At 39.8% G+C, this 27012-nt stretch overlaps 1 protein-coding gene across 1 annotated transcript in view; it reads left to right on the forward strand.

Moving 5' to 3' along the window:
• The window catches only part of LOC124308813 (irregular chiasm C-roughest protein-like), a 90287-nt gene that overhangs the window by 33748 nt on the left and 29527 nt on the right, over positions 1-27012 (forward strand). The window contains exon 2 of the mRNA XM_046771920.1: positions 25042-25406. Within this exon, the coding sequence (XP_046627876.1) occupies positions 25042-25406 (365 nt within the window). The remainder of the gene's footprint in view (positions 1-25041; positions 25407-27012) is intronic.

Here is a 27012-nt window from a genome sequence, read left to right on the forward strand (position 1 = left end):
TCAGCACAGCTGTTGCAGTTTAACTCGGCAAATTCATTTTTGAATATCTTCCTAATTACGCGCCTCGGTTTTAGCGTTAGTTTCAATTTTTTTTTTTGTTTCGTTTCGCGTGTTTTAGATTTTTTTTTTTTTTTGTTTTCCAATTTATTTTCACTTTTATTCCTCGGCAGTTGACGTCTGTTTCACACGTGCGCGTATTTTTAATTGAAAACGTATCGTTTCCTCGCCTGTAAAATTTTTAAATTTGACGACAATATTTTCCGTTTTCCATTGCCTTGAAATCAAATCAATCAGCAGCGTTGTCAATCTGTGAAAACCCGTTTACCTACCCGGAAACCTTGAAAACGTGCGATGTTAAGGAATGTTTTTTTTTTCTTTATTCTTATTACCTCACTAAATCGGGAAAAAAGTTGGTTAGAAATTTTGTCGATTTTCTTGAAAATTTGAAATTTGATAATTCAACGTTTATATTTATACTTATAAATGGAATGCAAAAGACTTTACCACGATTCGAAATATAATTTGTAAAGAACGTTTATAATTTTTTTCACTTTGTATTTTTATGTCAACAGACACGACAGAGGTTTCTGAAAAATTGGTAAATTCAATTCTGGAATGTCAGGGAATTTAATTTCTATTAATTAATCATCATTTCGATCTTGACTGAAATATTTCCTGCGGTCGTGTTTTTTTTTTTCTCCAGTTTCCGGCGGCAAAAATTCGTAATTGAGAAAACAAAAAAAAAAAAAAAGAGAACTACTTTAAAGATCATTTCGAAAAATGAATCGTTGCTGTTGTTGTTTCTAATATTTTTTTTTACCGATCCGCGGAAAATTTTTATAGACGTTCGTGTGGATTTTTTTTTTTTTTTGTTTTTTTTTAAATTCTATTTTTATTCTGCTCTACATACCCTTACGCATTAGATCCACACGTTATCCCTAGCTATATTTGTATGTATTTGTGTACACACATGGGCATGGCATGCACGATGCCCAAGGGCCGCATTTGCCTAACAAGTCCGTCGGCGGCGCGACGCGCAAAGCAGTAACATGTTGGGATAGATGGATACATGTATATATACGCATGCGTATACACACACACACACCAAAATCATCCCATTATTAAGCCCTGAAACCCCGAAGCACCATCCACTCGACTTTTCATCTTCGTACGATCGTTACGCTCTTTCCATAACGTATGTAACAAACTCTCTCAGCTTCGTTGCTCACGTGAGAAAAGCAAATTTGCATCGCTTTGGAAGAAATTTCGAAAATTAATTTCGAGTAATTACCCGCGCGAGAAAATTGACGCGAAATCGAGAATAAGCGACAAAAAAGGGCCCGGGGGGGGGGGGGGGGGTAAAAAAAATTAGGCATGCGTCTGAGAACTTTCAAATATATTTATTATCCATTATTTGTGACAATTTATTTTTCTGTTATTTCTCGAGTGCGAAAATTTATTTGTTTCATAATAATACTTCAATTCTTCGAATCTTTTATCCGATTAATTGATTGAACGATAGTTGAGATGCCAAAATTGGTGAAAATAAAAAAGAATTGTTGACGTAATATTGAAATCTATGGAAACTCATGGTTGGTTGTTGATTTTTAGAACAGAAAAAAAAAAAAAAAGAAAACACGTTCTTGTCGAGTGTGGTTTTTGAATTTAATCCGTCCTTTTGTCACACTTTGCAACAATGTCGTCGTCGTCGTCGTTTCGTCCGATTTTGATCGGGATCCTATAACGGTACCGCCGTTAGTAAAAACTTGAAAGAAATGTTGGAGCAATTTTTTCTCTTTTTTTTTTTTTTTAATTTTTTTTACTTCCACTTTATTTCCTTGTTTCTTCGTAATGTAAACAGAAATGGCAAAAAGCAGTCTTGAGGAATTAACTTACAACGAATGATAATAATAATAACGGTGGACATTAATGTATGTGTAATAATAATAATGATGATAACAATTAAAGAGAGGGAAAGAAAAATAAATGAAAAGAAATTGTCTCCCTCTTTTCCCGTGACGCAATTCTGCTCTTATCTCCTTGTTGGTTTTTTCCTTCTCTCTCTCTCTCTCTCTCTCTCTCTCTCTCTCTCTCTCTCTCTCTCTCTCTCTCTCTCTCTCTCTCTCTCTCTCTCTCTCTCTCTCTCTCTCTCTCTCTCTCTCTCTCTCTCTCTCTTTTTCGCCCCATTTTGCGTCATTTTGTCTTATCCCCCCCCCCCCTTTTCCTTCCTTTTCTTTTCTTTTACTTTCGTTCAAATTTGCGAAATAATTTGACGAAACGTGAAACAATTTTCTGCGCCTTAGAATCAACCCTCCTCCCTTCTCTCTCCTCCTTTCTCTTCTCGTCTATCCTTAACTACTACTACTACTACTACTACTACTACTACTACTACTACTACCACCACTACTACCACTACTACCACTACTGCTGCTGCTGTTGCTGTTACTACCCCTTGGGAAAGTAGCTATCGTAGAGCACCGGTTGCTGTCTCGTCTCGTCTCGTTTCACATCCCTCCACCCCCTCGTCCTCCTGCTTTTCTCCGCCCTTATCTCTTCGTCTCCCTTAATTCAACGCTGTCTAAATTTTCATTTTCGCTCTATCAAAGGACGGGTAGCTACACCCTATCTTGATACGCAATATACCGGTGTTATATCCAGCGTGCGTATATTATATGTATCCGACAGTTGTACATACATACATATACACACACACACACACATACTTATACTGCATACACGTGTCACTGTGCTCTGTAATTTTTTTTTTTTTTTTTACATGTTTCGAAAACCCTCCAGGTCTTATATAATCCTGAAGATGAGATGAAACAAGTAAAAAGGTATCCCGGGAGACATATACAAAAGTTGAAAAGTATTTCGAAGAAGCATGAGTAAAAGGAAGAGAAGATTCGTGACAAAGGGAAGGAAGCTTCTACGATAAAAGTCGGGAAAGAACAAATCGTTACTCAGGGTTACTGTATGAATGCTAAATGATCCTGCAGGGAAACATGGATTAGATTTCACGTAATTTTCGAATTTTCCTTAATTATTTAATCTGCGAAATTCGCTAAATGATGGAAGTTGCAAATTTAATTATTGAAACCGTTTTTAACGAATTTTCCTTTTAATTCGAATGACATCAAGGTGACTTTGTTACAACTTTAATTAACTTTCAATATTTCGATGAATTAGTGGGATTTTAAATGAAATCGAACGACATCAACTGAACTCAAGTAACTGGGTATAGTCTTTGAACTCGAATACCTTGTATTCGATTCAAGTGAGTGTAAGTGCAGAATTCTTGATCTCTTACGTGACATTACTTGAAGTGAATTCATGCGATGATGAGTTATAGCATAATTATGCAACGTACGAAATGAATCGATAATCAATCGGAGAAGCTGAAGAAGAAGAAGAACAAGATATCTTGTGATTTTCACGCTTGTGAACATTGTTGCAGAGTAGTATATAATATTCGGCATTTGTCTTGAGGGCGACATCCGTACCTCAGCATCCACGGATGAATTATTCAATCGAAAGGACATTACGGTAGATGGCGTTTCGGAATTGGTAACCGATTGTTGCGTTTCCTTGAAGTGATGACGAATTTCTTCGCCATGTGCGAAAATGCAGATAACGCGTTGCGAATCCATCGCTTCTATCATCGTCGTCTGTTCATTTCAGTTGCTTCGTTTTCGTTTTCCCAATGTAACCTACAATAATATCTGTTTAATATTAGAAACTTTCCACTCAACGCCAGCGGATAGACAATCAGAGCTACGTTACGCTCGTCGATTTTCGGTATTTCGACACCCTGTCGATAATTTGGTATTTTAACGATATTTTGGTACTTTGTCGGTAATTTAGTACTTCGATTTACCAGCAGAGCAATGTTTCGGTAATTACCGGCACGAGCGGTATTTCGGTAAACTGAAAATACCGAATCGGAGATCGATATAAAAAATCGGTATCGAATTTTTGACACAGCACAGCCTTACGGTGTGATGGTTCGGTGACAGGTACGTTCAGTTGTTTGCTGCAATCAGGTGAAACAGTTTCTAATTTTATACGCTCTTGGAATTTCAGTTTTTCTGTATTTCATTTTTGCTTCAACATTTTATCGGTATATCAGCATCCTGTCGATAATTTTGTATTCTGTCGGTAATTCAGTATTTCTATATTTACCGGCAGAGCAATATTTCTATAATTACCGACAGGAACGGTATTTTTCGGTAAACCGAAAGTACCAAATACTAAATCGACGCAGAAAATCGGTATGAAATTTTCGATACCGCACAGCCCTACTAATACTGAATTCGAAATGTAGCTAAGATTGCCTATTTGCTGGGACTGAGTGGTGGATTTCACAGAAAACTTTACCGATTTATTCGAACATTTGAAGAAACGCGGGAATCCTACTTTGGAATTCAGAGTCCGAACAGCCGTTTCTGCAGAGGGCCACTGACATTTCTGAAATTCCGAACAGCGCAAATTCAGTCTGGCTAGGGTATGTATGTATGTACGTATGTAGGTATTATACTATAGCCCGTATGTATACACAACCTTCTATGTACTCTCCTCTCACAAAGCCTTTTCCCGGAGATTGGCGACCCAGCGCAATTCGATTTACGCACTGTGTTGTGCTGATGTGCCTGTTTGCCGTGTGGAAAAGAACTGTATGCATGCCTACAACAACTGCTGGAAAGGATTTCACTGATACGGTTGAAAGGAAAAAGGAGAAAAAGAGGGCCAGACGCGGCTGAAAATTTTATTTACCGAATGGGTGAAGATAAATTTTGAAAATTTCATTCCCCCGCGTGATCGACCCTCACCTTTCGGGTTATTGGCCCACTTTCCCAATTCACTCTCGTGGAATTAATTTGTCCCAGATTTCGAGACTATCCTGCAGCTTATTTTCGAGTGCCGACGGCTATTCATACGTCAGGAATTGGAATTCTTGTTTAAATTAGTTCTCTTTGTTTCGAAAATCGATGTCTGGCAGCCAAGCGATTGGCAGAAAAAAATCGAAACGATAATTAAAATCAGTTGGAGTACGTCGACATTTGCGCGGTAACAATTTGACGCTGAAAGTAAAATCGAGAGAGAAAAATCTTAACATTGCGCTTTGTATCGTTACGTGATCATTCCTTGTGATGTTGAAATCAACGAAACGATCAGAATTCTTGTTAGTTAATGATTACAAATTTTTCTCTCGAGGTTCTCGAAGTACTTATCGATTTTTGTATTCATCGTACGTATCAGGAATGTGCAAATCACTTTGGCACTACTGCCATTATTTAAGTTGGAAATCAAAGTCCCTCGTCGGTAAAAATTTCGCCAAGAATCCCGTCGACACGAGCACTTGAGTCATTATGAATCGTTTATTGCGAGAAAAACGGCCCAAGAAAAACCTCCCCAAACCGAACAAAGAATCTTTGAAAAACGAGCGACTCGTCGAATCATGCGATCGAAGTGGTTTATGACCAATTTACTCTGAAGCTTTAGGACGTCGAGTCGTAGAGCGAAAGAAAGAGAAAGAAACGGCTCTAAAAATCGGGGTTCTTTTATCGGTTTGTGCGGGTACGGCGATCAGTCGCTGCCAAACTGGAATAAAATTCTTTTCTTACCAGGCTCGACTGCCTGCCGATTATTATTTTCACCGAGTATTCTCCTAATGAACGAAGATAACAAAGAAAGGTTGCATAATAATCCTTTATTCACAAGTGTCTGACAACCTCCTTTACGATTCGAACTCAAATCTTATTCAGATCTCGAGGATTGGTGGCCTCATACTTATACTATAAAACTGAAAAAATTATCACAAGATCCCGCAGAATCCTTATGGAAATTGGCTCCTGATCGAATTAGCTGAATTTTCAGTATGCCATAGTACATATCGTGCCAATGAAAAGTTCTCACGGACACAAGTCGCAAAAATCAATAGTTTTCGAGGTACAGGCTTCGGACTAAAGGTGTTCAGATTTTTTTACATCTATGGATCTCGTGATTTTCATGAATTACAAAGCATCAGGGGGGTTTGAAATCAAACAAATGACTTGAAAAACTGCACGGTTGATTCTCAAAGATGGACGGAAAGCTGTGATTGATTCCATCCATGAACTCCCTGGTTTACCGAGAGGATATACAACGTTAATATTTAATTTCAAGTCGCCCTCGAAGCTTTGTAATTCGTAAAACTCGCGTGATCCATAGACATAAAAAAATCCGTCGACCCCGTTTCGAAACCTGTATCTCGGAAATGACTGATTTTTGGGACTTGTGTCCATTAGAAGTTTTTATCGGGAGAATATGTACACTTGGGGACAATGAATTTGAGACGGCTAATTTTTTACACTAGACATTTATGTTGGCAACACTGAGAAACCTACAGCGCCATAGTGGGCCGAGCGCGAAACAAACCCAATCTCAATAAACATAACATGATCTGTGACCGTCGAATCTAACCTTAGAATACCTCGGGGATAATCACTTGTTAGATTGACACGTATTATTTTAAGGTTAGATTCGACGGTCATGGGTTATGTTATGTTTATTGAGATTGAGTTTGAGTTTATTTCACGCTCGACCGACTGTGGCGCTGTAGGTGTCTCTGCGTTGCCAACACAACTGTCTAGTGTAAAAAATGAACCGTCTCAGATTCATTGTCCCCAAGTGTACTATATCGTATTGAAAATCTAGTTATCTCGACCGGCAGCCAATGTCCATAAGGATTCTGCGGGGTCCTTTGGAAAGGAATCCCTAAAAACTGTCAATGAAAGCTGAAACCTCGTATCTTGGCGATGAACAGTTCCTAAATCCACTATCGAAAGTATCGCGATTCGTCGAGAAATAAGGAAATGCCCGATTCGAGTTTACATAAAAATAATGTGGCGCCCTCTTTTTCGTACCTGTAATAGCCGAGCTTGGGGAATGAGGTCGGTAAGTTCGAGAGCATGGTCTTATAGTTTCCTCGTTTATGGCAGTGTTAACTGAGGGGTCCCGGCGACCTGCGACCCTAACATGGGGGGGGCAGCCGGGCGGCGTTCAACCTTCGACCTTCGAGCTTCGACCCAGAAGCCCCTCAAAGTTTTAGAATCCAAAAATACCGGTAGCAGATTATATTCGCTTAACGGCTCACGCGTCGCCCATTAACGCGGTAAGTATGAGAGACCCTTGTACATAGTTATACATACATACATTATATACATATGTATCACGTATAATGTGTACGGGATGGTGAGGCATCGAGGATACCTATACAGCCTGTGGATTTTACGATGTAACCTCTGCATTATAGGGCACAACCAGCCTCGATTTAATGTATATTGAACTTTGGCCAACTCTTAAATATGTAGGTTACCACCATTATTCCCGAATCGATCTTCAACGAAACCACCACCGTTTCCCTTTATGGTAACTCGTTACAGAAAAACGTTTTCACTCCTCGTTCCTAAAGCCGAAATTTATACGACTTTATCTACGCTCGATAAAGAAGGCAACACGTCTCTTTAATTTTCGTTTTCCGCTACGAGATCAAATAGTATACAATTTTAAACGTTGTTACATTTTACCCTGAATTGAATTGAATGTCATTTCTCGATCAGGTATAAACGGCACAATACTTTATTGCACGTTCCCTGCAGAATTTCAGTTTTTTCAAATCGGTATCCGTATTAAAATCATCTTGATGCGTTTTTTTTTTTTTTTTTTTTTTTTTTAACTACTTATAATTTTAGTGGTCCATTATTCATCGTGAGATTCTTACGTACACATGAACGTTATTCAAACAAACTGATGCACGAAATAATTTCACTACTTCGCTCTATAAGATTCGAATATCCGATTACGTATATGGTTGTAAAGAATTTGGAATTCTATGGTCAATCACTCTGTTCGAATAGTAGAATTATTTTATCCTGATCTGTTGCGCACAATCTACTATAACAAAAAGGCGGTTTACTAATTAACCTACCCCAATTTAAATGCGAGTACAATCATTATCCAGACCATCGATTGAAATAATACTCGCAACAAATTTCATAAATTACTAATATTCGCTAACTAATCCTCGTGAAATAATACCAACTTGCATAACGTTATTCCAACAACTAATTTCAATGCTGTCAATAATCGTCAATAATTGTATCAAATAATTAGCAGTAAAAATCAATTCGTAATCGCATCATTCGATTTTAGGATTGTATTTGACTTTCCTTCACGAAGTTTGAATAAAATGGGAAGAGAGGGGGGGTGAGGGGGAGTCAAAGACACTTTTTTCTTCCCTCCTATTCCCTTTTTGTTTCAACCCTGCAAATACTGACCTGCGTCCGCATTCGCATGACTTACAAAACGTCGCGCTGCACGCGACAATGTACGTATACGTACATAGGTGTGCATGCTGTATAGGTATACGTTCAGGGTGGCATTGCGGACTGCAGGGGTGATGCCTGTTTCATGTCTGCGATCGATCGGAGGGGATGCAGCAGCCAGCAGCAGCAGGCAGGCAGGCAAAGGACAAACGCATACATACATACACATATAAATATATATGTATGTATATATTTATATATACATGTGTGGAACTGGTAAAATTATCGGGAATAAATTCCACAGGAACCGTTCTTATATAATATACATTTGTATGAAGAAAATTTTTTTTCTTTCACCGCTTAAATGGACTCGGAATACTAAAAAATGATTTTTAAAAATGAAATCCTATCTTAATTTTAATATTAACCCCGTGCCCCAAAGGCCCTTTAAATGGGTTGATGTAGTCTAGAGATGGATGCAGAGCTATTCTCGTGCTGTACTTTCGAGACTCGTTCGGATCCACTTATTCAGGTTAATTATTAACACGCAGATTGACGGAAATGGTTCATCGTGTTACACTGCTTCACTTACAATTATATTACAATATATATATATATATATGAAGGATGCAGTAATGCCAATTTCACTGGAGGATAATTCAGGTGGGAATCGAGTCAAGAAATTCAAACTCAGAATATTAATAGATGGAAAAAGACACCGTTATTATAAATAACAGAATTATGTGTATGTTGATGGTTCGAAATACGTTACTTGATAACATTCAATTTCTTACATCGATATTATTATTTTTAATTTTTTTATTTGCCAAAGTTCGTTGAAACAATAACGATCTACACAGGTATACGAATACTGAACAGTAATAGTAAAAATAATAGTAGTAATGATAGTTGCCAATCGTTTAGGAATCGAAAAACGTTCGCTTCTGCGTATCTTTGTGGATACTTCTACTGCGTGACAATCGCGACAATATAATATCACCAACGAAAACTATATCCTACGATTGTCCTGAAGATATAGAATGTAGATACGGACGTGTACAGTATACGGGTAGTTGATAAATACACGTTGGTATAAAGCATATATGAAGACGATGGCGGAGAGGATTTCGCCTACAATTCATGGCCGAACGAGTAGATATAGGAATCGTGGAAATAGAGAGGCTAAGAATAAGAAGAAGATGAAGAAGAAGAAGAAGAAGCTTTGCGAAGATGGCCTAGATACACAAGATTATAAGAAGAAAATCTTTTTCCATATATTTTTCTCCCTCTCTCTATCTTTCATTTTTATCCTTATTTTTCCGTCTACGGTATCCATCTTTATCATTGTTGTTATTCCTATTATTACCATCGTCGTGTGTTCATCCCCTGTCTTGTTATTACTTTCATCTCTGTACATAGACAACGTGCAACAAACCCTTTTACGTGTACTTCATGAAACACATAATAATCATTTATGCCTCGTGCGTCCCAAGTATTGTACGTAACGGGTTACAATCATCGATGCGACAGCACGCGCACTTCGTTAGTGGATAAACGTACATTACCTTGATTAAAACATTGTTGTAAGGAAATAGAGAGGGAAAAATATGTGTACACGTTTTTAATGTAAATTCATTTGGCACGTACGCAATTCTACGCCACGCGCAACGGTCAATGAATTGATAAATTCAAACGAATTTAAATAATCGTCGGCGAGAACCGGAAATCAGTGATTGAAAACAAACAAAAAAAAAGACGGAATTTGCACATTGAGTAATCGTCGAATTAATATATTTTCGTAGGCCACGGTGATTTTTTTCATCAATAGTTCGAGTTCAAGAAATGATATAATATATGGTAGACTCGTTTGGTTAGGTTTTTTTGATCTGAAAATTAGTGCAAATGAAATATTTACAGCCCTTACAGAATTTGTTATCGCAATGTGTTTTTTTTGTTTTATGTAAAAAGGATTCAAAATGAAAATTCTACATCTACAAAGCTCGTCTTCTTCGTTTATAACTTGCGTGGACTGTATTTTTTTTCTTTTCACAAACTTGCAGGGTAAACTTATCCTCAAAATTTACAAATCTGAAAATTTAACAAATACTGAATTACGTTAGGCTGACCGATAATACGATTACCGAAGAAACATCGATCCGTGACTTACGAAACCAAGATTTTTTAATCATTTTGACGTTGGTAAGTTTATCGTAACGATACCTGCTTAGGAAAAACTTGTTGTTTCGCAATTTTTGAATTGTTCGAAAAATTCACCGAAACAAAAATCATTGTAAAAATAAAAAGAAAACATAGTCATTTTTTCCGAATCCATCGTTACGATAACGTTACTAACTTCAACCTCGTGATTTGTACACGTAAAAAAGAAAAAAAATTTAAAAACGTAAAAAAAATTAACGTTCCAACAGGGTAGAAAAGCTTCTGCCCATTTTCTCTTGTCTTCTACCCATTAGCTCTCTTCTCCCTCTCTCTTTCTCTCTCCCTTCCCCTCCCTTTGAATCCTTTTCGTTTTATGACCTGCGAAGAAGAAAAAGAAACACATAAACAAGAAGAAGAAGAAGAAGAAGATTAGATTGGACATCGATGTAGAGAGGATTACGTCGTCGTCGATACGAGTATGGGAGCTTCTTCTTCCATATCCTATAGGATACATCCCGCATTAATATGCCATATCCATATCGCGCAGTGATCCGGCATGGCATGGGTCTCTCTTCCTCTCTCTCTCTCTCTCCTCTCTCTTCTCCCTTCTCGCCATTTCTCTACCCTGAATCAACGATCATGTTTTTCTTACGTCCGATTAAGCCGTCAGTCAATATTTTCGTTACGTCTCCCCTCGGCCGCCGCTAGGGGTGGCATGGGGGTACGGATATACCAAAAAGGGGTGGATGGGTGGTTGAGGAGCACGGGGGAGGGGGTGGCGGAAGAGGGTTTTTATTATTCTTACCCTTGTTGCTGGATAATATAAAAGATGAAGCCTCCGCGTTACGGGAGTAACAGAGGCGGAAAGATCCATCCCTCTTCTCTTCCTTTTCTTCTATCCCTCCAGCCTGCTCGCTCTGCCTGTCTCCTATCCAGGGTGAGGAAATCGATGCCCTCGTCGCTTCCCTTCCCCACCTTTTTCCACCCCTCCCCCCCTCCTCGTACGTGCCCGCGAACCATCCGTAGTGTACGAGTGTATAAACGCAGACGGAAGGAAAGGGAAAGGGAAAGGGAAGGGGCAGGGGAGGGGGGAGGGAGGGAGCAGGAAGAGGTCCTGAAGGGATTCTCGCCAGGACCCCGCGGACTCTTCCTCGACCCCCCGAACCTCGGATTTTCCTTTTCCTCCCTTGCTCTTGCCGCCCTCGTCGACTCGTCTATGTCTATGTTTTACGGGTTGTCGATGGCGAATGGGAATCGTGTGTCGAATACGAGGACGCGCGGAACGTTTGTAGAGAAGAGGTGAAAAGGAAGGGCATAAAAGAAAGAGGACAGGTTGTGTTGGTCGGTACGTCCTGCAAGGAGAGAGGAGAAACGGTTCGGTGGCTGTTCGCTCGTTCGCTAATATTATTGGGACTCTTGTATCCGTTGTGGGAAAAAGAAAAAATTATAGTAGACAAGGAGACGAGTAATTGGTTGGGAAAAACGGCGGATTTTTATTACCCGTTACCGCTAAGTTCATAACTATTTTCATTTTTTATCACAATCTAAAAATATAGTTCTAGGTAGAAAATGAAAATTAGTTTTCTAGATGTTACCGGAAAGTCTAGTATCCGTTATTATTCTTTCTCATTACCATCACTGTTGCTATATTTTCTTGCAACTGTTGCGAAAATTTAATGCTTGTGCAAGAATAAATTGACGTTGATGCCTTGTTTATCTAAAAAAGTAGAGTAAACCGAACAAAATAATTTTGCGTTGCAATTACCAAAAAAGGATCGACGATAGCGGAAAATGTTTAAGCGTACCTCGTTTTTCGTCATTCCAACAATATTAGAACAGTTTTTTTTACCGGTACCTGTTTTACTGAATTTTTCTAGGTACTGTAACAAATGAAATTTTTCTCAGTGTAGGTTTACTCCGCCAAAAAGTGATAATTTTTCATTAATTTCATTGAACAATAATCGCGCTTTGAGTATTCGTGAAATTTGTTCACGTTCGTATGAGCTTTGAAAATTAGAATTATATTTGTTAAATTTGAAATCGTGATTTTAAAACGATTTCCGAAAACTAGCAGATTCGTTAGATTTCATTCTACGAATACCGGGGATCACTTTTATTTGTAATACCTACTACTTTTTACAAATTCAATGTAAACATTTTTTTTTCTTTTTTTTATTCAACCATATCGGCATTGTTAAATGTTTAATTTCACAACATTGCACCGACAAATGTCAATTATATATATATATATATATATATATATATATCAAATTGACTACTAGAGAAACAAAAAAAAAAAAAAAGAATACAAATGAAAATCTGGTTTTTTAATAAAATTGATAAAAAGTATCAAAGTTTTTGGCTCTGCCACCGAGGTCCACAATTATCTTCATTTTTTATCCTCTGTACGCGTCACGCGTTGCAAAATCATCCCCAAACCCATTTTCTCCCGCTCTTTGTCTCCGTCTTTCATCCCTCCCGTGCTCTTCCCTGTTGTCGAGTTTTCCTTCATCCACGAGTCGGTTTAATTTACCATTCATTACCTAATGGCCCGGACCCGTCATGTTCCCATTTAGACCTCTTTAGACTTCGTAAGAAATAGCTTATGAGCGAGAAATGGGGGATATTTTATCGGTGCGTTGTCTGTATACATATATACATATAGTATGTGTGTACAGTAATGTTGGTTAACCCTTTGAGTCACGCTTTATCGTGCTGAGTTAACTTTCACATAAAAGATAGTAGTTCTGTAGTTTTTGGGATCGCTGTTTGAGAACCTGAAATTAGATTTTATTCGTAAATTCTTCGTTCTCTCGAACACAAAAATTGACGGAAAAAAACAGCGCAATAAAAAAAAAATTTGTTCCTTTTTCTAAGGTCTGTAGATTTGATAAACCTTGGATATTAAGAAAAAAATTCAAACTTTTCATTCAAGTATTGCCTTTTTGAGTTATGTATGAAAATTTGGATAAAATAAATAATTGTAGCCAATTTTGAAAAACTGAGCTTACTCCTACGATCGTTGGCATCGAATCATATTAAAACTACCCAAATATCAAGGGCTACAAAACCACTGTTGACCAGTGTAATTGATGCTAGTGAAAAATAGGAATGATATACGTCTAAAAACGATAAACGTCGAAACAAAAAAGAAAGATATATTCAAAGAAAAATACCGAGGAAAAACGAATGATTCAAGGTGTGTGCAGCGATAGCGGTAAAATTGTATGAGGAAAATCGCTTGGGATTTTATACGTCAGCTATTATATGTATACATCAACCAACCATCGAACGAACGAACAAACGAACGGACGAACCCCCAGCTGCCTATATCTATATCCAAAACGTTTATTTGTTACGGATACAATTACGTTATAACAATGACAGCTGATGAGCCTGGGGTAGTATAATTGGCTCGCCTGGCTCAGTATAGTGTATATACTATTATAGGTATAGTCACAGAGCACATCGACCCCTTTTACCTAACATATAAATACATATATCTATTATCCGGAAACCGGTGATTTTATTATATTATGTTAGACTGTGCAGAAACAGGTAAAAGGAGGCGACATGATATAATATACAATCTGTTTGCGCAGTGTGTTTGCGTGTGAATGTGTTTTTTACACACGATTTAACGTGATGGATTGTTAATTGGTGAAAATTGATACATATATCATGTTCACCAATCCTCCGCCCTGTTTTACCCTGTGAGCGTGTATAATTATTACCTACAAGTGATCAAGGGTCGATACGCCTGCACAACTTCATTCCCCTTTACCAACTTCTTCTTAACTAAATTGACACGCGATTATTGTGCCATGATGCACACTGAAAAGAAATTCATTTTTTCTACAGGTATTACAGAGAATTTTAGTGTAATGGATATATATCGTGACAATAACGTATTCAATACTATTAAAATTAGAAGAAAATTTTGTGCAAGTAACTATTTAGTATCATTGTACATGTGAATACTAGATTTTCTGCTTTTTGACGACGTTAAATCTCTTCGCTTAGTTGACTAAATATTTTTTTAGATCAGCGCGAAACGAATACTAACACATATATTTTGATTCACTGCTTACAGTTACAAAACTCCTTTTTCATTTTCTACTGAGAAGTATAATTTTCACTTGCGGTAAAAATTGAAAATACAAAGTAACGAAAATTAGGAATTTGTTTCTGCGTGGTACTTTCTACGTAATCGATATAGGTACCCTACTTGTAGACCATTTTTCCATTTCCTTCACATAACTTGATCGTCCTTGATTAATCACAAAATTACTGTAACACTTCATTTTTATACCTGACCGCGTATTTTTGTGATTCGTAAAATCGTTGAATAAGAAATGAATTGCAATAATTCTTAACTGCAATCCGAGGGTAGAAATTAAAATCAAACGCGAGTTAAGGGGTTATACGCAGTTGCGAGGCTCAAAAATAAGGTTTTTTTACGATTTTTTTGTGGACACAGCTTTTATTTACTAAGTACAAGTAATAGTAATTCTGAAAGAGCACACTTTGAAGAATATAATTTTGTATTACTCGTGTCAAAATATTGATGTGCACCGCCTCTGCAGATGATATCCTGAACGACCTCCAAAAAAAGGCGCTCGGCGGTGAGCACGATTTTGTCGGTTTGGATTATCTGAAATAAAAAAAAAAGGTGAATTCTTTTAAAGGATAGATAAATGCAGGTATTGAACGAAGGAATAAACAAAATTTTCATTTTTAACAAAATGGCGGCTATTTGAAAAAAATTTTTAGTTTTCGATGAAAATTTTCGCTTTAAATTGTCCAAAAAAAATAGTAAAAAATTTTGTACATCTTATTCCTTCGTTCAATACCTGAAGAATGTATCTAAAAAGATTGTGTCAAAATTTCAGCCCGATTAGTTGAGCCATCTCTGAGAAATCTTGCTCACCGACTCTGAAATGACAGTTTTGAGATAAACGCGTTTAAAGTTTCAGAAGTAGTTTACACATAGGTAAATTTTTTTTTTTTAAACTTACATGGTATCATCGATTCCAGGGCCATAAGAGGGACCTTGTGCAGGATCCCTAGCTTCCAGTAAGTCCAGCTGGTGTTGTCGTCGAGCCATTCTTTCTTCGCGCGTGCTCTCTAGCGCTCTCGCGTTGGAGATCATCACACGCTCTGCGTCCTCTTTCTCAGCATAATTATGAGCTGAGGTGCCTAATGAAAGCCCTAATGCACTCATCATGTGTAACAATGATGTTGTACCTTCATTATATGTTACAGCTGCAATGTAAGCCGCTATTTCAACAACTTTAGAGCCACATGGAATAATTTTCGGACAGCAGTTTCAAATTTTATGTTTCCCTTACAAGACTTACATTGCACATATTCACTTATCGCAGCAAATACTGTAATGAAGTTTAGAATTCTATATTCAATCGAAGGATCACGTGAAACTAAAATCTCTTTCTGCATTTTAAATTTTTTCGCAGACGCACTAAAACTACTTTCATCCGTTTCAGTAGTCTTTGGATTAAAAGTCTGTGTTCTCTTTTTTCTTCTAGATAATTGGACATTTTCGGTACTTCTGCGAGATCTCGAACATTTACGAGGCATTTTTTTAATGTTTAAATAAAATTCACTAGTAAGTCACTGTGTCGTAAGTTCACTGAACGCACGACTTTACCACTCAGCAGTACAATTTAGACTGACGAAACACTTTTCTTAGGTTATAATATAACTGCACGTGACCTTCAAGTCTTTAGTATATCTGACTATTATACTCGTATTCTACAAGAGAACAATAGAATAAAGGGTCTCAGGTAGCGCGCCTCATGCATGCAGCTGCTCGTCCAGTTCTTACTGACCCTACTTTCTAACGCTCTGACGTGGCCTTACAAATTCAGGTAAATCTCCGAAAATATTTATCGGATTGACTTCAAATTTTCAGAGAATATACTCAAATATATGTACATTCCGAAAATGCAAAAAAAAAAAAAACGATTTTTTGAAAATTCTAACTGCGTATAACCCCTTAAAAGAGGGAAAGAAAGAGAGGGGGGACGAGAGGTAGGAAGAAAAACTGTGATCATAAATCCTGAATCATAGACGCACACCTGAAAAGTGGGGGGAAATAAATCGTGGCAGTCGTATAGCTATGAGAGTTTTGTTTGAGTCTGGGTAAAATGTCGGTAACTGTCGGTAACAGGAATCTGGACCCAGAACTCTGACAGCTATACTACTCGTGCGTGATTTTTTGAAAAAATATGTGTCATATTGTGTAAGAGAAATGCAGAAAATATCACAAATGTAAAGTGAACTTACTGGAACATTATTTTATGTTAAATTTTTCTAACATTGATAATATCTGTTAACAGTTTCCCGTGCATTAAACCCCTGCAAACATATAAACCTCAACCCTTCGGAATTTTACACACGAAACGATGCGATCCACAGAGGAAAGGGCGATTATTCCTTCAACTTGAGTCGTCGGATCCCTGATTTAGGGGTGATTTGTAGCCAGCCACAAGCCACGCTCGTGAGTTTCTTCGAGTTTGCGGGGGTCGTTGGGGGTGTCGGATACGGATTGATCGACGAAAGGACTTGGGAGATTTTTCACCGGGTCCCCATGATCTTTATGGCTCTCTTTCTCTCTCCATTTTTTTTTTTTTTCTTCCTTCTTTTTCTCTCCCTCTCTCCAACCTCCTAGATAAAGGCACAGCGCCCCGAGTTCCATCCGGCACAATAAAAGCCCTCCTCCGCACCTCGTGACGACGTTTATCAATGTTCACAGCGGAATTCTTGCAGCACCGAGAAGACGACACTGCGGTGTCCACACTCCTCGTCCCGACTATTCGTCTTCCTCGTTTCAACCCGAGAAACCCTGCCGCAAGCTCGAATATACCAACCATTTTTACCATTCTTTATACCCGTTTCCCCCAGTACGACGTACGCGTTTGCTTGAGTGAGAAATATCGCAAAATTGAAGACAAGTTTATAAAAATGATATGTGAAGAAAAAAAAATCGTGATATGAGGAAAAATGTTGATAAAAATCGAGACGTTGCAATCACGTCTATCAACAATCATCATTTCATCGGTGTTAAAATGTTCGTGGACACCAATTTCACGTTTATTTAAAAGATCCTAGTTCACATATTATGATGCCAAAAAATACCGAATCTAACGGAAGTTTTACACAATCGTGCCATTCTCGCGTTTTCCAAAATTGACATCACATTATACGTTTCCTTCGTGATTTGGCCATTCTACTTTTCCGCGCCCCTTTTGCAACCGAAGGAAAAAACGACTGTCAGGTTTTTGCTATAACGTTACTCGCCTGTGTGCGGCGCAATATTTTTCTTTTTATTACCAATTTTTTTCTGCTTCCTCAACTTTTTCCTTTCACCTCGTGTTTCCTTTCACCCCAACCCTCTGTCCCCCTTTTTATAATCACTATTTTTTTTCAAACCCCTCCACCCCCGTCATCTGGGTGTGTCAGGATAACTTTGTTAATCTGAAACCATACACGATACAATGCCGAGATTGGCTTATACTCTCCTGAGACCGAGGACAAGGCTGTTAGTCGATATTATACTACGCTTGATTTAATCGCTTATTACCCGAGAATTTATAGAGAAAATAATAAATTCATTCTTCTCTCGGGTTAAACGGTGCGTTTAGTAAAATTATTTTAATGAATACGAGAACCCGTGTATTTGAAAATTTTGTCAAAATTTTGTTTTGTCGTCGTACAACTGAAGAGTATTTCTTACAAGTTAAAAGAAAATACAAAGCATTTGAATTAATCCCGTCTGGGAAATTTCATCTCATGGTCGGTTAACTAATGGAAAAAAGATTTTACTCCCGGAGAGGTTGATTTCATCATTCGTATGAAAATTTGACTTTTTTTTTTGTGTACTACAAAAGTTTCCAAACAAATTTTTTCTAGAACCAATACTGCACGTCGCACTGCTTTAAAGCAAAGCAAGGCAAAGAATGATGATAAAACGCCATTCGAAATATGACATGAAAATGGCACCCGAGAGAAACTTGTGCATTAGGCCAACAATACGTTTGGAGTTTGTGCGCCGGCGCAGAGCGGCGCGAGATATTTGTGTGTTGGGAACTTTGTCAGAAGCAGCGGTATCAAGAAGGGATGAGTTGGCTTGAATTTGCGGCTGGGAAAAGTTGGGAAATGGGAATTCGGTTAATTTGTCGACACTAGGTTCGTACATGGATGCGGGTAGTCGGAATCCACCGCGAGCTCTGCGCCAGGAAGTTGGAACCTTGGCCTCCTCTATCTATAGCCCGGGATTACGAGGGTGGTCGATTTATACATAGCCACATTCGGACACTGCAGTCTACAAGGGATGAAGGAGCAACCCACGAAGCCAAGCCAAGCCAAGCCAAGCCAAGCCAGTCGTCGATTCGAATGAAATATTAATTGCAGAACAACGAGGCGCGGCCGTTCCGTGCCGACGTCTGAATGCCATTTCCCAGGGAGTGTGAGCCAAAGTTGAAATTCAGGGAATACTTCTACGTTAATATCACCTTATTCAAGGTGTATCGTACAATGTAAGCTGAATAACCGTAATTAGGATTAGTAGGGCAATTATTTCTTCGTTTTTTTTTTTTTTTTTGGTTTTCTTTTTTTCAATGCAACACGTTATAGATTGAACATGCAAAGAAACGAAGAAAATTGTCCTGTAATATCGTAACAGAACATTTCGAACGTTGAAATTCGACTGGGTGACGATTAATTGAAAAGTTACATCGACTACGAGAAAGAAAGTGACCGCCACGCTGCCTGGTGGCGAAACGCCGTACTATTCCGTTTTTCGTTAAACTGTAACACAGACGCGGTCGCGGTTGACGAAATCATGCAGAGAGAACACCTGCAAGTAAATGTCGATTAATGGCAAATCAAGAAAATTACAACTAGGTATCGATTTCTTTGAATCGGAAAATTTCGCCGTTGTATTGTGTAAGCAGACGTCGTGTGAATTTAGAGGGTTTAAATATTCAAATGATTCGTTTAAAATTCGCCACCCTGTCTGTCGGTTTAACGGTGTCCCACCGTCATCGGAAGGCGCGTGACTTTCTCCGGGCGTTTCCGCGTCCCGAAAAGAAACGAAGCTTTATGCTGATGAAATATGACGAGAAGCGGGGGGAGGGCTAATGCTCCCTGGTTTTCAACGGTTAAATTAATTTCTGAACATAGGAAGGGACTGCCCAACCCTCGCAAGCACCCTTATTCCGAAACCATCCGCGTGAACCGGCTGCGTGGCTGATGGCTAGTGGTAGTCTTTTACTTGGAATTTTTCACAGAGAAACCGGGTTGGGTTTACGGGGGTGAAAGCCAGAGGTGTGAAAAAAAGACAGCCAGGTGTCAAGGAGCGGGTGTCACGCGACACGCAACAAACCAACCAACTCTCACCCTTCACTTTTCAAAACACGCCCGAGACCCCAATGAGTTACATGAAAGCTCCTGCCGTACAAACTCGCCTTGTGCACGCGCCCCTCAAAACGAGAAACAGCTTTCTTCCCCGAATGGAATCACCCTTAAACACAGTCATTCAATACCGACCGTAATTGTGTTACCGATTGTTGGAAAAAGGCACGGGTTTTTTTTTTTACGCCTTTATCGCACAACGCTCTGAGAGATGAGTATTTTTAATCCACGTAGTCTATAATTGACAGTAATATTGTAAAATTCGTGAAATTTTTATATCAAAATATTCACCTGGGAACCTTCCAAGTTTAATGAGATATTATAAATCCATCTATGTTGTCGTAGACTTTCTCTCCAAAGTAGGTTTTGCTAGCGCATAAATGATGAAAAAAATTGTTGCATAAATTTGTCAAAACTGCTTAATTTGTGAAATGAAAGCGTTATGATTTTTTACTGTAAAAAGTACGTAAAAACTGGACTGGACGATGCCTGCATTGCACAATGAGGCGATAAACCCAGGGACATATCCACGTGGTAGGTGATCATAAATGCCGACTGCCACCACTGTTATGCATAATGCCAATTTCAGGTGACTTGATGAGCTCGTTTGGACTTCACTCTCTGCTCTGCTCTGCTCTGCTTACCGTAGGTTAATACGTATCACACATGCAGGGAACATTAGTTTTTCGTAATCAATGATATATTGTTGTTACGTTTATCGTCACTCGAGTACTGACTGAATGAGCCACGCGAAAATGTTCGTGTGGATTTATGTATGCCGTGCTGTGGGATACATAGACCTCTACATATATACATATATACATACATATATATATATATATATATACATATATATATATATACACATACACGGTACAAAGCACTTGTTACGCGATACTACGCATAAAGGTGATTCAGAGTAGTGTGTGTCTGTGTCTGTATATGTATATATACGTTATATCGTATCCAGTTTGTAGTTTACGGGGAGACGAGGGAGTGGGTTGCGTTGCCTTACACCGGATTAACCTCGCTAATTAGGCCACGCTGTAATTATTAACCCAGACGTAATTGGACGCGGATTCGACGACGAGCGGAAACAAACCGCGATGCGCAATTTATTATGTATCAAAAAGAATTTGAAGAGGAAGAGTAAAAGAAAAAAAAAAAATTACGAAACGAAAATGAAAGAATGAGAAAGAGAAAGAAAATGTGAAGTTAAAAAGTATTCGAAAGTTACGAGGATGATACAACTGATAAATCCTTGGTGTTTTGTTTTTTCAGTTTTCACACTCGGAGATATATTAGTTGGTTTTGATTTTCCATAATCGGTTTAGTTGCAAACAATATACCAAACGAATTCTAAACTCATCGGGTGATCACGCTCGAGTAATTCGATTGAGGAGAAATCGTTTTTGTGACTACCCTTCTAATCTAATTAGAGGAGAGTCCTTTAATGATAATTTTCTCATTTTGACCTGACCGCCGACTTTGAGAAAACGAAAACGTAGTGCTCGAGAAAGTTGCGAACCCTTTCATTCGTATTGACGGTAATTAGTTGTCGCCGGTTCGAAAAGCAAATGAAAAAAAAATTGTGGGCAGGAGGGAGGCAGGGGGGGGGGAGGGGAAGGCGAGAAAAATAAAAACGATCGAGTTCCCATTTGAGAAGGTAAAATAATTACCACGTGGGGGAAAAACTGTGTGTCGGTATACCTATACGTATATTTGCCCCCATTCATCAGAGTTACAAACTCGTACCGGTTCGACCCCTTAACTTCTACGGCTTTTCACGCAGCGCCCGCCCTGCACCCGGTATAATAATATGAATCGTCGGAGAGTTTTTCAACCCCAGCAGAAACGGGCGTGTAGATGCAGGCAGAAAATACCGCGCGTGGTTCTGCAGCTGAAAAGCAAGCCAAGCCTTCCCTCGGAAACTCTCTGGGAATCTTGAAATTTGTGCAGTATAAACTACGACTCGCGGCGTAGGGTTCCGTCCTCCCAACTCGAAACCTTGCCAACGGCTTTGATCCAGGCTGCCAAGAGTGCCGGAAAGTTTCATCATGTCTGCTCGGTGCTTCCCACATGTGAGAATTCGCCCCCATATTCCTCACGCAGCCTCCAAACTGCACTGTTAGTTGAAAACTGACGTGGATGGTCAGCCTTCTTTAATACTCGGCTAGAGGGTGGTTTCTTATAAGCTGCCTTTCTATCGATCTCGAAGAAAAAAAAAAAAGAAAAAAAAGTAGAAGTAGAAGTAGCAGAAGGATGAGAAAAAGTGACTTCCTATCCAATTTAGACCCAGGAGTTGATTTGCTCGTTAGACTCTGACCGAACCGAATACCCAGACCAGCTCGCAACTTTTTCGGTTCAACGATATGACGTCGGCTCCGTTGTATGGTTGGATAGAGAGGGTGAGTGACTCTTGTACTCCGCATAACTAGGTACCCGCAGCGTGGAGGCTGCATCATCGTACCGGAAGTAACTCGATAAAAAGTATCGGTAGTTAACAACGTACAAATTGATCGTTAACGTTGATGGGTTCGTTACCATTCTTCTGGTCCATGGACCGCGGACGGACGGATGCTGTCTGAGCTCCATTAAATTACCGTAACGTCGCGCCGCGGCACGGACCTGAAGACGTTCAGTTTTATACTTCAATTCCGGCGCGCTCCCTCGATTACGATCACCTTATACGTACGCGGAAAAGCGAACAGATTACCAGATGATAGGATAACTAGTTATGGTTATCGGGATTCGAAGGGTGTTACGTTAACAGTTCGTGAAACGAAGTTATCGCACCAATTTAGAAATGAATGATGAGACGTTTGAGTTTCATTAGAAAATGAAACGCAAGGTTGTGATTATCGAAGGGTACGGAAATCGGAAAGCTTAAAAATTTAGGATCGAATCGAATGTACTTGACCGTATACTAAGAAGTCCACGGTTCCAAATGTGGGTAACAAAAAAAAAAATCGTACCGATAGAAGAACTGTCATCTCGATATCAAAAAAGTGAAAATGTAATATTGCACTGTCGGATAAGAAACGTGATTGAACAGCTGAAGTAATGATGCAGGCAAAACGAGAGATGATCTTTCTGAAAAAAAAAATTGGTAAAAAAAAAAAAACAAATAAAAGCAGTAGGGATAAACTTGTTCAAGAAGAGGGGTGAAAACCGCGTGGCGCAGGTATATTTCTTGAAAATTGTTTTACCAACAAGCTTCGAATCCAAGATTATCTTTGAGGGGTAAAATTTCCCCTGAGAGATCGCGAGGCGGAAAACGAAGAGAGAAGTTGGAGGTGGAACGGAGAGGAGAAGAGGGATGGTCCGCGAAGACGGAGATCTTGCGGGAACGGCCACGTTAATGGTTGGCTGGCTGGTGCTAATTGATTGTTTACTTTCGAGGGATCCGTATAGTTTGTTTACCGGAAAGCCAGACTTACCCTCAATGCCGGAGGAGCCACGGCTCTCGGTCCACTGCCGTCACAGGGATGGTAGAGCAACTCCCCAATGGCATGAAGGCGGTAATGCTCACCCATACCAATACACGTCGATTTACTACGGACCTAACGACACAGACCAGAATTCCTTAACTTCCCAGGGGACTATCCGTCACGGAAATCAACGGGATCGACCCGCTGGAATACGCGGGCAAAGAGAAAAAGAAAAATGAAAAAGATACGGGAAGTAATGAAAAAAAAAGAAGCTCTCAAACGCGCCTCATACTGACTTCGACAAAATTGCCAATTTATTCATATCATTTTATATCCAACAGATTCCGGAATTTCATCAAATTTAAACCCCGACTCATCAATATTCATGATCGTTTCTAGAAATTACGACAAAACTTGGGTCAGAATGTCGATTTTATTTTTAGTTTACACCTTCGGCAAAGCTTCGTCGTGCAAGCATCGAATAATCTTTATCATGAATTATTCAATCCTTTTAAATAATTCCAATTATAAATCCAATCTTATAGTCCCGAGTAAGCGATTCAATTTCCGATCAGCATTTCTGCGAAGGTCTCCATTTTTCACTCGGCTCATCCTAATCCAGGTGATTAACCTTCCAGCAATATTTTTTCAGACTGTGTAAGAAACAACTGTGATTCAGGATGAAAAAATGACAACTGGTTGTAGAAATGGTCCAACATAACTTAATTGACTTGAGTATCGATGTGTTCGATTGGTGTGACTCATGGGCAGGTTATGGTGGTGTACGAAATTAGATCACAACTCGACATAATTTTTACCCACATCCCATGAGACTAGATCTTTCTTCGTAATGAATTCCAGTTAGTGCTTAACGCTTGTACCATACAATGTACCTGCAGAGTGTGGTTTAATGAAAATTGTACGCACCGCCAACGTCCGTGTGCAGATACTTCCCGCCTAGACAGCGGCGACTAGCATGAGCGTCTTACAAGCTCAATAGGATAATAACCAAGGCGAGTAGTTGGTGGTTGAGCGTTTGAATAGGTTTTGAATAATAAAGGATAATTCGAATAATTGTACTTGTGCGGTGTCCGCCGCCCGAGTTACGACTCTGGTGTTCATCCGGTTCGGCATCGTATTCGTTATCGTTGCATATTGTAGGACATCACGAATTAACGAACGTGTCTTATCGTTGCCTCACGAAATGATAACACGCTTAGGGAATTCCCGCGGGTCGTCTTCCCGTTTGTTGATTGATACAATCTGACATGCGTACCGAAAAGAACAATTCTCTTCGTAATATCGATCCGCCACCTTCCATCAGCTATTCACTTATTTAATACACTCACCGGTCGAACGTTGAGTTCCCTCCTCTTCTTATCTGTTATAAACATCGTGCGTTTCCAGTATACGAGGCTTTTCACGTCGACTTATAAACCCCCTTCCGACCCTCACCATCCTCGATTCCTTTTCCTCTCTTCCTTCCAATTAATAGGCCGTGTCGCGTGTGGAAAGAAAGTCCTCGGAGACAGTTTTCAGAGTATCCAATACGAATCTTCCATGTGTTGCGTTCTTGAGGCAAAAAGTCCGCAAGGCGATGACTGCGGAATTAGAGAATAAATCAAAAAGGCGTTGCATGTCTCCGCCAGCAATAACCGTAATGTTCTTTTTCCACCCGTCCTAATCTGTGTCCTTACTTTTTATCGTTGCAGGAATCGATGGGGTGGAATCGTCGGCAATTCGATCCTCTTGGTGGGTTGGATCCTATTGACGTTTTGCACGTCAAAAGGGAGAGGAGACGAATTTGCGGGAGGTGCGACGGGACACGCGAGGTCCGGATGGTCATCGTCGTTGGTCACGACGTCGAGGACAGTGTCAACAACGGAAATGCTTTTTCAGAGAATTGTAACCGACCCGCAAGATCAAACCGCCGTCGTCGGATCCGAAGTCACTCTTCCCTGTCGCGTTGTCCATCAGAAAGGTCCCGTTCAATGGACCAAGGATGATTTCGGTCTTGGCGCCGTGCGGAACCTGACCGGATACGAAAGATACGCAATGATTGGCAGCGACGAGGAAGGTAAGCTAGTAGCGGGAAAAGAGGGAAATTGAAGAATTGATGGGATAGCTTCGTCACGAGTGACGTGGTAGACCAGTTTTCGAAGATGTCAAATGTTATTCTGAATTTCTCGCGGCATCGTCACACTAATTCCAGCCACCAAAGTGCACTTCGCGTGTTGATAACCCAAAAGTTTTAAAACGTTGATGCGACGGACGATCGTAATTTGTCAGATTTTAGCAGGTTGGTAACCGTTGCTGAACATGATCGTGAGATGAAAATTCTACTGTCGGCCTGTCAGCTGCACGCACAGGCATTCAATACTTCTGATTCTTTCCGGCTTTGTGCTCCTCGCGGGGCTGACGGACGCGGCGGTGGTGCCGTAGAAATCACTCCATAATAACTGCGGGTTTGTTCTGTGGAGTGAGCTGGCTGCCAGCAGGGCTGAAAGCTCATAAACGACGACGTCAGAGGGGTGCCAGCCAGCCAACCAACCAACCAACCCTTGTGAAGAATCCTCACGTGCCGACCCCTCTAATAACTGTTCACACTGAACAAGAGCAACCTATGAGTCGGCGCTCGACTAAGCAACTTCCGACTCATCCCTCAATCAACTCGATCACCGCATCTCCTTCGTGTAATAACCGGGAAAAAATGGTCGAGTCCTTCGAGATTCTCGCGAAGTAAACTCCCAGTAAACAACTATTCATTATCTATTTGGTCATGCTCTTTAATGCAAGCATGTCCGATGATTTTCTGGTTTCTTCCAACCACCGTCGTCTTTGAATATAATAATTTCTACGTTCTAATTTGACAATTTTCACGATCACTGAGCACATTAAAGTAATCCAGGATAGAGAAAACGCCCTGGTATACGTCCGTTAATCCCACCGGGGTATAGTGGAGCCGAGCCGAGTGGTGCGTTGTTTATCGAATGAGCCCATGAACCGCGAAGTCAATCGATATCGACGCTCTAGCCCAAAATCTACTCTCGACGTCGTTGGAGCTCGCTGCTTCCTCGCTAAGATATTGGTGTCTTTACGGCATCGATGGTTTAGTACTTAAACGAGACGCACGCGCACGCACGGGAAGGAAGGAAGGAAGGAAGGAAGGCAGGCAGGCAGGCAGGCAGGCAGGCAAGAAGGAAGGAAGGAAGAACCCTCAATCCTGGTGGTAGTAACACCACGGTGGGATTAGTTGGATTTGCGGTATAGCCGGTACGATCCTCTTCCTCTGATCTCATCGACTAGTTCGTAACATCCACGAGATTAGTCCCAAATTGGTCCTTTTCTTCGATGCTTTTCCCTTTGTATTCAGCCAGATTAGACCGAGGCGAGGGCTCAGTTTATTGAATCGTAAAATGAAGCGAAACTAGCTATGCCAAGTGAGCATATAATTTGTTTCCAAAATTCCGTCAGCATGTATGATCCTGCAAACAATTCAATTCATCGAGAATCGAGTTAACGTCCGAGTAAAAAGTCGAACACTTCATTATACTTGGCCTAAACCAAACTAACTGTCGGGGGTTTTGATTGGTTGAAATGCGGAAAAAAGTGTACAAGTTACAGCAAAGTCCATTTTCGACGTTGGAGTAGTGATATTGGGCTGGTAATTCGTGGGAAATTGG

The sequence above is a fragment of the Neodiprion virginianus genome, chromosome 7 (genome assembly GCF_021901495.1).
Source record: "Neodiprion virginianus isolate iyNeoVirg1 chromosome 7, iyNeoVirg1.1, whole genome shotgun sequence".
NCBI classification, from domain to species: Eukaryota; Metazoa; Arthropoda; class Insecta; order Hymenoptera; family Diprionidae; genus Neodiprion; species Neodiprion virginianus.